The 12,224-nt window shown below is 48.6% G+C and overlaps 1 protein-coding gene and 1 long non-coding RNA gene across 2 annotated transcripts; one reads left to right on the top strand and one right to left on the bottom strand.

The window, feature by feature from the left end:
- Positions 1-5,055: 5,055 nt before the first annotated feature.
- Positions 5,056-5,990, bottom strand: LOC115493644 (uncharacterized). Its single transcript, XR_003958490.4, has 2 exons — positions 5,805-5,990; positions 5,056-5,219 (listed from the first exon to the last, which is right to left on the bottom strand). It is a non-coding gene; the product is annotated as an uncharacterized lncRNA (long non-coding RNA).
- Positions 5,991-6,172: 182 nt separating this feature from the next.
- BAMBI (BMP and activin membrane bound inhibitor) lies at positions 6,173-10,883 on the top strand. The gene is given in 3 exon segments (NM_001245452.1): positions 6,173-6,484; positions 9,354-9,644; positions 10,088-10,883. Coding segments are annotated over 3 exon segments (786 nt in total). The 5' UTR covers positions 6,173-6,408; the 3' UTR covers positions 10,507-10,883.
- The last annotated feature ends 1,341 nt before the right edge of the window (positions 10,884-12,224 follow it).

Below are 12,224 nucleotides of genomic sequence, written 5' to 3'. Positions count from 1 at the left end.
CTCATACTTGGGATCTAAAGCAAATTCCTAATATTTGCCATTCCTTATCTCTAGACACCTGATAACTCAGATCTGATAGGTGGTGCTTGACTTTTTAGGTACCGTTTATAAATCCTGACATGTAACACCTTTACATGGATGTTTCAGAAGGTGATGGCTGAATCCTGGATGTTAACTCCTGTGTGCAGGATGTGGCTGGGGTAGACGTTGATGTGAGAACTCACCTCTCCGCCCTGCCCTGGCAGGGGACAGTTTCCTGGCTGTGCCGGCAGAGGGCAAGAGGTGCCCGCGCTGAGCCGGACGGGGAGCGCCGCCCGCCCGCAGCCGCGCCGGGGCTCCGGCCGCCCCTGAGGCTCCGGCCGCCTCTGGGGCTCCGGCCGCCTCTGGGGCTCCGGCCGCCCCTGAGGCTCCCCCCGCGCCGGCCCGGCTGCCTCAATGTCGGGGAGAGTTCTAAAAGCCTGCCCCGGTGATGGTGCCTCCCTGACCCCCCGGCGGCCGAGGCTCTGTGCCCGAGGGATCCAAGGCGAAGGCGCAGCTGAGCGCGTCCAGCGCAGACCCCTCGCCTCAAGCCGGTGCGAGCTCTGCTCCGAGGTCAGGCCGGGCACAGGGACAGAGGCACCGAACCACCCGCACCGTGCCCCGGCACAGCCGCAGCTCCTCCCCAGCATCCCCTCTCTCCTCCCGGGCAGTCGCACCCCACACCTCCCTGCGGCGGCGTGAGGGTGCGGGCAGGGATGGCTGAAGGTTAAGGGGCTGGGGCTGATCCTGTCCCGCCTCAGGACAGGACGGCGCTGGGCCCCGGCCGATGGATTTGGGGCTCAGCGCGCGACTTTCACCGCACGGTGACAATAAACACACGGAGAATTTTACAGACACGGAGTCTCCTAAGGAAAGGGAAAGGGAAAGGAGGTCTCTGGGGCGCCGGCAGCAGTCAGGTGCAGAGTGGCTCTCCCAGATGCAGCAGCCTGTCCCGCTGCGGGCGGGAGCCGGGCGGGGTGCGGGGCCGGGCGGGGTGCGGGAGCCGGGCTGGGCCGCCGCGGGGCCGGCCGGGCTCGGGCCGTCTCCTTCATGTGCGTCTCGCTTTGTATTGAATGATGTTAAGCAGGGCTGGGGCTGGCGCCTCGGCCTCATTACCTTCAATTACAATAATTGTTGCCTCTCTCCAGTGTTTTGCATTTCTCCCTCGGGGAAATCTCTCTGCTGCTTCTCTTCCAGTCTTGCTCCAGCTTTCTCCTATCGATTGGATCGCTCTGGCCCCGATTCTAGGAGCGATGCCTCCAGGAGGATAAATGCAAATCGCCCTATTGATTGGGAGGAGTAGGAGTGCAGCTCGCTTGGGGGAGGGAGGATTAGTTTTAAATGAAAAAAAAAAGAAAAAGAGTAAAGTGATGAGCATGACAGGAAATGCTTCACTTTCTGGGCCTCTTAAGTAGGGTCTCTTTATCATGTCCTGTGTCTGAGGGGGATGCAGACTGGTGCCATCTGGATAATATATCACGTGCATGGAGAGGTGGATCCTGCGACATAGACACTAGTCTGGTTTCCTACTTATTTTAGGTGAGCATGTATCATTGATAATCTCTGGAACGGTGCTCCCCTCCTTCAGTTTGAGGGTAATTGGGTTTCACTGGGGACACGCTAATTGCTGCTGAAAATGAGCAGGGACTAATATGCAGGCCTATGTCCACCTCCTTGAACTGCCCCAGTTACAGGGATAAAGCTCCTTGGGAGTTGTTAACCTTGAGGGAACCTGCTCAGCAGCCTGTTTGTCACAGGGGAGTGGCTGGAGGAGCCAGCCTTTGGGATCTGCATAGCCTTAGATCCTGAAATGGCTACTTGCTTCAGGAAATCCATGGCCAGACCCTGAAGTGGGGAGCCGAAAGGATTGCACAGTCACATTATGTTCCCTGCCCCCTGGCTTTTATGCCAAGCTAAGCTAGTTTAAGCCTTAATTATTTTTTCAAAGGCAATAATCAGCATAAATAAATATAATTCTGTAGAATTAGATTTGTGTATCATATCCCAAATGCTAGCAAAGCAACTCAAAAAGCAATGGTTGTTTGTTGGCTAGTGTTAAGCAGTTAACAAAAACCCCCAAACTACTCCGATTAATGTTGCTCCAAAGATGCTTTAAACAGTCCCAATGCTTTTAACTTCACATCATTTCCAAATGAGAAATTCCCAGCTGAATCATAACTGCAAGGTGAAAAAAGGAATGGATATGTTGTGCAAATGTTGCTTTTGACACCAATTGAAATTACTCCAAAGCAGCAGTATTAACCTTTCTTTGCTAAGAGCATCCGATGTGGCAGTACTGACAAATGCTGGTGTGTGCAAGCAGATCCAGCACTATGCAAATCCTCATCTCCCTGAGGAATGTGGGTCTCCCCAGGACAGGCTGCAGCAATGTCTTGGCTAGAGAGGTGATTGTAGAAAGGATTTCCATATTGCATCCTCTAATAAATTTTTATTTTTGCCTAATTTTTTTTTTTTTTGGGGGGGGTGTGGATTTGTTGTTGAAAAGTTCAAATAAGAGAATCATACTGTGAAAACACAGGGCTTTTTGCTAGAAATCGACAGGAGTGTTACATTCAATCATTTGGTGGAAATGGTGGTGAGTTGACAGCATGGCATGAAAGTTTATAGAGGGGTGAGGAATTCATGATAATGTTCAAAGGTGTCAGATGAAAGAATTATCTGTGATTCCAAACTGTTTTTCTGGGGTGAGTTACCTAAATCAGGGGCACCTGCAGGCTGAAGTTGTAACTTTGTTTTGCAGATAGGCTGCTGTGGTGGCACATAAACACTAGGCAGTAACAGCAGGGACAGGCATTTATGCCAATTCATGTGAAAAGAGAATATATGAAAGAAGCAAAACAATAGGAGGAAGTTGAATTTTCTAAATCTGGGTTCCCATAGCCAGAGAAGAGCTTTTCTCTTGCTCATAGTTCTGTACTTAGAAAATTCTGCCAGGCTGACTTCTGTCTTGGCTTGTTTTATTTTCCTCCTTGATGCAGGAAAGGCCTAAAACCCTCACAGCAGCCATCCTCTCTTGCCTGTGCTGGGACTCTCAGGCACACAGAGATTCTGGAGAAGGTGATGGATGTGATTTGGCTTTTCACTGGATGGACTGCACCCTGACATTCGGAAGAAGACTCTTACATGGCTGCACTGCTTACATGCTCCACGTGGGAAATAGCGAGCCTTTTCTGGAATGTGATTGTAGAGGAGAGCAGGTGCTGTCCTGAGCTGTTGCTTGCCTGATAGGAGAAATCCTGGTCTGGAATAGTTCAGGACATTGGTCTTTTAGAAGGACTTGTCAGTTCTAAAGTCCTCCTGCCAAAAACTTGGCACTGCAACTATTGGCTTGTGAAATGAAGTAAAAGAATCAAACCAGCATCTGTGTGGCCTGCAAAAATTCGTTGGATGTATCTCTTGTTTTAGTTGGCAATTTCTTCTTAAAGACAAAATTCTGCATCTGTGACAGAGCTTTGAGCTGATGCAGAGAACGTGCTCCTGTGAGATGCTGCCCAAAGCAGTCCCTTTCCGTGAGGCGCCCAGAGGCTGATTTTGCAACCAGGTCCTTGTGTTCATGTTGGCTTCAAAGGCTTTCACCGTATCTGGTGGGAGGGAGCAGCCCTGTGCTCTGCGGGCTCTGACTACAGACTCTGCAGTCCGTTCAAGTGGAGGCTTTAGGCTGCTCTCCCATGGCTGCTGGAGACACGTAATGCGGCCCCAGGCTCCTGACGCTTTCCTTGATGGTTCCTTGTAGTCATTATCCCACATTCCTTCTGGTTGCAGAACATGTTGTTATTATTGCTTTGTGCTGGGTCTGTCTCCTGTCCCTTTTTTACAGGCCAATCTGGCCCTGTTAGCTCTTGTCTCTAAAACAAAAGCAAATTAGCACTGCAGAAGCTGAATTATCTTGTTTATGTTATAGTCTGTCAGAGGACCCCACACAAACCTTGCATGTCTCTCTGAACAGTGTACCAGAGAGTGAAGAGACACAGTAAATCGGTCAAACCCTCCTGACACTGACTTGATCCGCAGGTTTACTAAAGGGTCTTTAGTTGCTTTCGGGGGAACTAAGGCTGGGTAGTGATCCCTGCTGTCCCTCCCTCACTTTTGATACTTCATGCACACTTGTAGCATACAGAAATAGAACTTTTTTTACAGTAAATTGTACCTTACAATTCAAAGCTGACAGCTGTCAATGAAATTTGCTGTTCAGAACTGATCTCAAGCACATTGCCCTCTGGTTAGTCTGTCTGTGCTCCCTTGGCCAGGATGTTTATAATACTCAGGGAGTCTCTCATGTTACTTAGTGCAGTAATGTGGCTCCATGAATAAAAGCCATTTCCAGTCTGTCGGTACTGCATGTAACAAATGAGATCTGTTAAATGCGCTTGTCACCATTGATAGGAACAGGAGAAGCAGAATTGCACATGTTGCTGTAATGATTCTAAGTTATAATGAATGATATTTTGTATGTTTGCAAATGAGTGTCTGATAGCCGGTGCCAGACTGGGAGATATGACTTGGCTGTTCTCGCTGTTTTTGTAATTTCAAAACAGAAACAAGAATTAGCAAATTACTTTGTGGTGGAGTGCAAATATGTCTAACATAAGTGTAAAGACTGCAGTGCAGCACACGTGTATCTATCTTATACATATGCAAATCACAAGACTCACAGTAAAACCATTATAACATGTGATGGCATCAGCACTAATTAGCCTGAGATCCAGTCTGTTCCTCTCTGCCAAAGTAAACTGGAGTTATCTCAATCTCAGATTTCATATTTCCTCCTTTCTCTTTCAGGGAGGAATGTCTCCGACATGAGGTATTATATCCCCTATTGGAAATGTCTTTAAAGTCTCACAAAAAATTTCAAATGAAAATTCTCTAATTTTTTATTATTATCTACGCATTATCCAACAGCTTTAATACTAGTAGTGGACCCAAATATGTAAAGCATTTTGCTCATAAATGGGAAACAATCTGTGCTGTAGAAATCAAGGCTTATAAAATGTAATGAACAAAGAAAGAAGAAAACTAAGTTAGCAAAGAAATTTTAATTAAGAGGCACATTTTTTTTAAGGACCAATATGTGAAGGAAAACTGTCCAAGCTAAACAGGATCCACAGGAGCTGTATCGGAGCTCAGTGATAGAACACCAGCTCGTGCTTCCATCCCCAACAGCTGTTCTTGGAAACGAAATACTGGAAGGAGAATAGTTAGGAATAGTTACTGCAGGGTATATTCGCTAATAGCTCTGTACCACAGGCTGCGTGGATGTGACAGCAGCGGGTGAGACCCTGCGGGCTGAGTGCGAGACGCAGGAGCCCCCGAGCCGCAGGGTGGGCACCGGCGTGGGGCCGGGCATGGACAGCCCGGCTGCACCGCGGCTCCAGCCGGTGGCTGCGGGCTCCGCGCTGCGCCAAGCCCAAGCGCAGGATTTCCAGAACCTCGGGGAAAAGCCCCGGCTGCAGTGGAACTACCGCTGTTCCCGCTCGGGCAACACCTCTGCACCCCCGCGCAGCCCTGCGAGCCCGGAGCGGACAGGCAGGGCCGGCGTTAGCGCCGGGACAGCGGTCGCGGGCGGGAGGGGTCGGCCGCTGCCTCGTTCCGCTCCGGTGCTGCCCGTCGTCGCGACATGGGGCTGCGGGCAGCCCATCCATCCATCCATCCATCCATCCATCCATCCATCCATGCATCCATGCATCCATCATGCCTCCGCCGCATTCGCAGTCAGAACACGATGTTTTTTAGTGGAACCCCGCGCTGCTGCCTCCGTAGGAAATTACCTCGGGGAGCCGGCGGCGCCCGTTCCCCCGTCCCCGCAGAGCCCCGAACCTAAGGCGGCGAGCGCGGGCGCTCGGTTCGGCCAGCAGGCGCTCTGCCGGCAGGCTCGGGGTCCGGGCGCTCAGAGCCCGCGGCCGATCCGATCGCGGCCGATCGCGGCCCCCACGGCTCCCGCCGCCGCCGCCGCCGCCCGGGGGCGCCGCGCGCGGGGCGCGGGTCACGGCGCGGGGCCGGGGCGGAACGAGTCCCCGCCCACTCGCGGCCGGTGCAGCCAATGGGAAGGCGGGGCGGGGCAGGGCCGGCGGGGCGGGGCCCGGCGGCGCCCGGCGCGGGCCGTATTTACGGGGCGGGCGCCGCCGCCGCCGTGTCAGTGAGGCAGCGCCCGCCGGGCCCCGCCAGCGCGCCGCTCCTGCTGCTGCTCCTGCGGCGGAGCTGCGAGGGAAGGGCGCAGAGCCGCGGCCGTCCCCTGGCCCGCCGCCGCAGCGGTGGCCGCACCACGGCTCTGCCCACGGGCGAGCGGCTCTTCGGCGCTCCGGCGGGGCAGGGGCGGGAGACGGCGGCTCGGCCGTGCCTGTGCTGCGGGCTGCGGCGAGCTGCGCCGGGTAAATGGATCGCCATTCCAGCTACATCTTCATCTGGCTGCAACTGGAGCTGTGCGCCATGGCCGTCCTGCTCACCAGAGGTGAGGGGCTGCGGCGGGGTGCCTGCGGGGCTGGCGGTCCGCGGGGGCCGTGCCGGCGGGGCGAGGGGCCCGGGAGCTGCCGCCCGAGCCGGCCGGGCCCGGCACTGCCTCGGGACCCCGCGGCGAGCGGAGCTGGCGGAGCCGCCGGGCCTGTGCCGGCCGCCCCGGGTCCCTCCCCTCCCACCTGGCCGCCGGTGCCGGGCGCGACAGCCGCGCCGGGGGCTGTGCCCGGCCGCGGGGGCTCTGGGGGCTGTGCCCGTCCGCGGGGGCTCTGGGGGCTGTGCTCGCTGAGGGGGGCTGAGCTCTCGCCGGGGGCTCTGGGGGGTGGCTGAGCTCTCGCCGGGGGCTCTGGGGGGTGGCTGAGCTCTCGCCGGGGGCTCTGGGGGCTGTGCTCCGTGGTCTGGCCGCCCGGGGAGCGCCCTCGGGGGCAGAGGCGACCCGCTGGCTGCCGGTGATCGTCGTGCTCCGGGGAGGAGGGTAAAGGATAAGTTAGCGTGGTGGTGATGTGCGACGGTATTTATTTATTTTGGGAGGAAGGCTGTAATTAACCCTAAATAACAGCCTTGCAGCGTGCAGGGGGGAGCCTGCTGGCCCCATCAAAGCGGGCAGAACAGGGAGTGACTGAGTGATGTGAAGTCGCAGATACTGAAACTATGTGCCTGATAATGATATAATTAGGGGATCACAGACTCCTGGCTGCTGTTGACTTCAAAAGCTTTAAGAGAAGCCTGCAGTCTCTCCTGTAGCCATCTTGACTAAAAGCAGACATTTTTCTTTAATAGCTATATACAGTAACAAGAAAGAGGAGGGAACAGAAGGGCATTGTTCGCTCTTTCAAAATACTAAATACCCTTTCTGGCCTTTTGCACAGCACAGGAAGAAACTTTATGAATTGACAGAAATACAGTAATACAAAGTTCATTTTGTTTCACTGAAAACGTGGCTTTAATTAAAAAGCAGTTGAATTAACCTGATGACTAGCCTGACAGATTTTGTTTAAAAGATTGTCTTAGGGCAATAACATGTAGATTTTTTAACGTGATTGTATAAGCAGTGATTGTATAAAATGGAAGTATGTGTATTATTTCTCTTTATTCCCGTATTGTGCTGAGGCTCATGAAAGAGCAGTCAGCTTTGGTACTGTGCCATGTTTGTATCTTGCACTTAACAGTGCAAAAATTATGAAAGCTATTTTTTTTCAGAGGGGTAGGGGGGAGACCTCATATAGAATGCTTAGAAAATTGAGTCTTTTTTTCTGTAACATGCTGGATGACAGTGAGTGTGAATTCATGAAAAATTAGGTTACTTGGTCTGAAACCCCAAGGGAATTGGACTGGAGACAGTGAGACACTCCATCATTTGGCTTCTATTAAGTAGAGTTATTAAAGAGCAGCGGGAACTTCAAGGCCTGGAGCCTGCAGTAGCATTTTGGGGAAAGTATTAAGGTAGCCCAAGCGAGGGGAAGCTAACTTGTTTGGGATGATTTTAACATCTTACAGAACAGGGTTTTTTTTAGATGTAGGTGGTAGGTAACATCATAAGAAGGGGTGGCAGCAGGAAAGCCTGGAGATTTATTTTTTCGGAATGCAGACTGTCAGAGGAAGACATCTGACTCTTCAGTCCACTTTGAAAGCCTTGCTGCTACTATGGTGGCAAGTACAGTAGGCACACCAGAAGTAGCTTTAAGTCCATTCTTCCAAGGATGTCTCAAAATTTGGCTTCCTCTTAAACCTTGGCTCGATGGGACATTGAATTATGTTTGAGTTGCAACTTGCCTAGAAAGAGTATGTTTTTGCTACAGCACAGGACATGTTTAATTCATACCAGAGCAGTTTGGAGAGCACGAAATGAAGAATTTTATGAAGGGAACTTTTTTATCGCTTCCTTCAGGAATTTTTGAGGTTTCCTGATATTTTTCATAGAGCTGGTAGAGGATTTTCAGTCTTAAGTGTTTCCTCTTTTCTACTGCATGTGAAACTGGGGAGAGGCAAGGGGGAGCCTTTAGCCTTGCAGTTTCACTCCATTAAGAAACTTCACATTTGAGTTGAGAGTCATTGTCTCTGGTGAGCAGAATAATTATAAACTGGAACATTTTTGTTCTATAATTTTTGCATGAAGAACTAGCTAAAGATTTTCTCTTTCTGTAGAAATTAGAAATAGTTGCTCAGTTGTACACAGTAAAACCTGACAGACTTAGATGGTAATGGTTTTAGCTAATAGCTTTATAAGGTGTTAGTTAACCCTTTTAAATTTTGGGGTGGTATTGAGGGGTAATAAACAATTCAGCAGTTCCGTGTTTTTCTTTTTCATTTGTCACATAAATATTTAAGCCTGGTATTTTTGTTGTGTTCTTACGTGCAATTAAAAGAAATGTTACTTTTATAAAAATAGAATGCTGTTCCTGAAGTAATGATTAAAAACATAGATGTGACTTTCTTCTAAACTGAAAGTGTGTGTTGCTTTTAGAACTGGTATTTCACTTTAAATGTGCTTAAATGCAACTGCTACAGCGAGTGGAAGTAACTATAAAATTGTTAGTTATTTACCTTGGAAAACACCCCCCCCCCACGCATGCCCTCCCCCAGTCCCTGTTTTAGTGAAATGCTTTTGCTTTAATTCAAAGGACTGTAGTAGTAGTCATTAAAGCAAGTGCCCCAAGGCGTTTACAAGGATTAAAGTTTCAAGAGGCAGGCGCTGTACAGTGATGGGAAGGGAACAGCCCCAGCTCTTTTGGCTCTACAGCCTAGAGAATCATCTCAAAACTGGCACCGGGTTTGGTTGTGTGATGCGTGTAGCTAATAAGGATATATGGTGAGGTGTCCTTAGAGGACCAAATTCTTACCTTTCTTGCACATTTTTTGTTTTTTAGGTGAAATCAGATGCTACTGTGATGCTGCACACTGTGTTGCAACTGGCTATATGTGCAAATCTGAGCTTAGTGCCTGCTTCTCCAGACTGCTTGATCCTCAGAATACACATTCCCCACTTACTCATGGCTGCTTGGACTCTATTGCAAGCACAGCTGATATCTGCCAAGCCAAACAAGCACAAAACCACTCTGGCACCACCACCATGTCCACATTGGAATGCTGTCATGAAGATATGTGCAATTACAGAGGATTACATGATGTTTTGTCTCCTTCCAGGGGTGATGCTTCAGGTAGGGCAATAAAGCTTCAGTGAAACCCCTCTTCTGGCCATAAGGCCAGCTACAGTCAAAACCTTATGCCTCTGATGTTATTGGTTTAGTTGTTAATGTAAGTGGAAACACCAGATGGAGAAGTGGGTGGCTGGGTGCAGGGGAACATCTCAGCCAATTAGCTTTTTTGTCTGCATTAATATTGGAAGTTTCTATTGCCATCTTGATATGATGTCCAAGTCAGTGGGAGTGGTGTTCCTAGTTAAACTGACTATTGGGGTAAGAAATTCCATGTTATAAGCAGACTTAGAAATCTTTTCTTTACAGGGTTATTTTCTGTAGATACTGCAGTGTGTAGCAGTTGCTCCTTAAACTTGTCTGTGTGGGATTTAAGGGAGATGCTTATATGTAAATCAGTGTACTTATAAATCCTGAAGTAAGCTTCACATCTTTCCTCTTTGCAGGACAAGGGAGCAGATATCAACATGACAGCAGCAGGAATCTCATCACCAAGGTGCAAGAATTGACTTCTTCGAAAGAGTTATGGTTCAGGGCAGCTGTAATTGCTGTTCCAATAGCTGGTGGGCTAATCTTGGTGCTCCTTATCATGCTGGCCTTGAGGATGCTCAGGAGTGAAAACAAGAGACTGCAAGATCAGCGACAGCAAATGCTCTCTCGTTTGCACTACAGTTTTCATGGACATCATTCGAAAAAAGGGCAGGTGGCAAAATTGGACTTGGAATGCATGGTGCCTGTGACTGGTCACGAGAACTGCTGCATGACCTGTGATAAAATGAGACATTCAGACCTCAGCAATGATAAAATTCTTTCACTAGTCCACTGGGGAATGTACAGCGGACATGGGAAGCTGGAATTTGTATGACCAATTATTTTTTAATCTGAGCTAAACTTACTCTCTGAACTCTTGAAGGCCTTTGGGTTCTGCTGGACAGGAGCACTTTATCTTAAAACAAAAACTCTCATAAATCATCTTTGAGAAACAAAGGACCTCTGCAAACAGAATCTTGGATATTTCTTCTGAAGGATTCCAAAAGTTGTCTTATTTGCACAGAGTAAAATACACTCAAATGTATTGTTTGCTTCAGAGTTGTGAAAGCAAAAGATGGAAGTTGTAAACACTGTCACCAGGGTTATCTGAACTGTAGGGAGCTGAGAACTGAGTTATTATAATAAACTGTATGCAAGCTCCTATGTTTCCTGACTTATTGTAAAGATTTTTTAAAATATATATATTTTCTCTGAAACTTGTTTGTGATTTCTGTTTTGGAAAATGGGTTTTCTTGTGGTTGACAGTAGGAAACAAATCAAGGTGTACATGGTAATGCCACGCATAACACTTAGATTCTGAAAGCAGACTCTTTCCTACTCTGCAAAGGACTTTAGGTGGTTATTTGAGAATGAAGGTGGAAGCTTTATTTTTAACTTCAAGTAGCAGTGAACCCACATCCTTAATTCTTGGCTGTTGTGTTTCATTCATAACCTCAGTGAATTCTTCCAGAGCTTTGTGTGATGATGGCTTTTTCTTCCTCTGTTAATGAAGAAAGACTTCCTCTGTGCAAAATGTGTCAGAAAGTGACACCTAATACTTTATAGCTGGTTTTCCTCCCTTGTCTCACAATTCTTGTTTCTATGATCTGTTTTCTTTTGTACTTTTTACACCTGAACTTTTTTTGAGGGAGGAGAGGGAAACCCCAAAACCGCACTGCCTATTAGATTTGCTTTTTTTTTTTTCCTGTTTATAACCCCTCTGGGCACAGTGGAAAGCATCTGCCTTGCTCTTCTATCATGTAACTAAGTATCATATGCTCCTAGTTTTGTGTGGGACTGAAGAAACAACACCATACTTTAATCTCTGGCTCCTCCTTTTCTGTTCTTGTATAGGTGGCTTTTCCTGGCCAATGTTTGTGCACTTAGTTGCTTCTTACTCCTTCTGCTAGTTGGCACCACTTTATAATTTCATTTATTCAATGCTTAGTTGCTAAAAACAACCTCTGGATTATTCAAGGAATTTATTGTATTTATTTTCCTTGCTATATTAGACTTTGCAGTAATTAAAGTATACTTGCTTAAAAGGCTGAAGCCACATTGCGGTGAAAGAAGAATCCAAAATTCTGCTTCAGAAGATAAAACCTGGCATGAGTCTAGTATCCATCTATGCTTTTAAGAAGCTTTAGAAATGCGTCTGCCTCCTCTTCTGGCTATGATGCTGAGGTGCTACTGTTGCCAGCAGTGAGAAAGGGATAGCACACATGGGGGTACATAACAGCCTCGCAGCAATGCTCTGATCCCATGTGCTGTTTGCTGTGGTAGATTGCTTTGGGATGTGCAGGCTGAAGTGCAAAGGGATGTAAGCAAGGAAAACTGCCCCTCTAAGTCACAGGCTCGTGTTCCTGAAAGTACACTTAAACGATGTGGTGGGGTTCTTGTTGGAGATAAGTTGGTCACTTGGCTGTGCAAACAGAGGTACTGAAATTGCAAATTTACCTCTACAGTTAAACACTCATGTGGGCCAAGTGCAGTGAGAGCCTTGGGAATGCCAAGGTCCCACTGTGCCCATGTTCGCAATACTAAAGTGCAGTT

This window comes from Taeniopygia guttata, chromosome 2 (assembly GCF_048771995.1).
Source record: "Taeniopygia guttata chromosome 2, bTaeGut7.mat, whole genome shotgun sequence".
NCBI lineage: Eukaryota > Metazoa > Chordata > Aves > Passeriformes > Estrildidae > Taeniopygia > Taeniopygia guttata.
The sequence above is the reverse complement of the archived record's forward strand: the minus strand, read 5'-3'. Positions and strand labels throughout refer to the sequence as shown.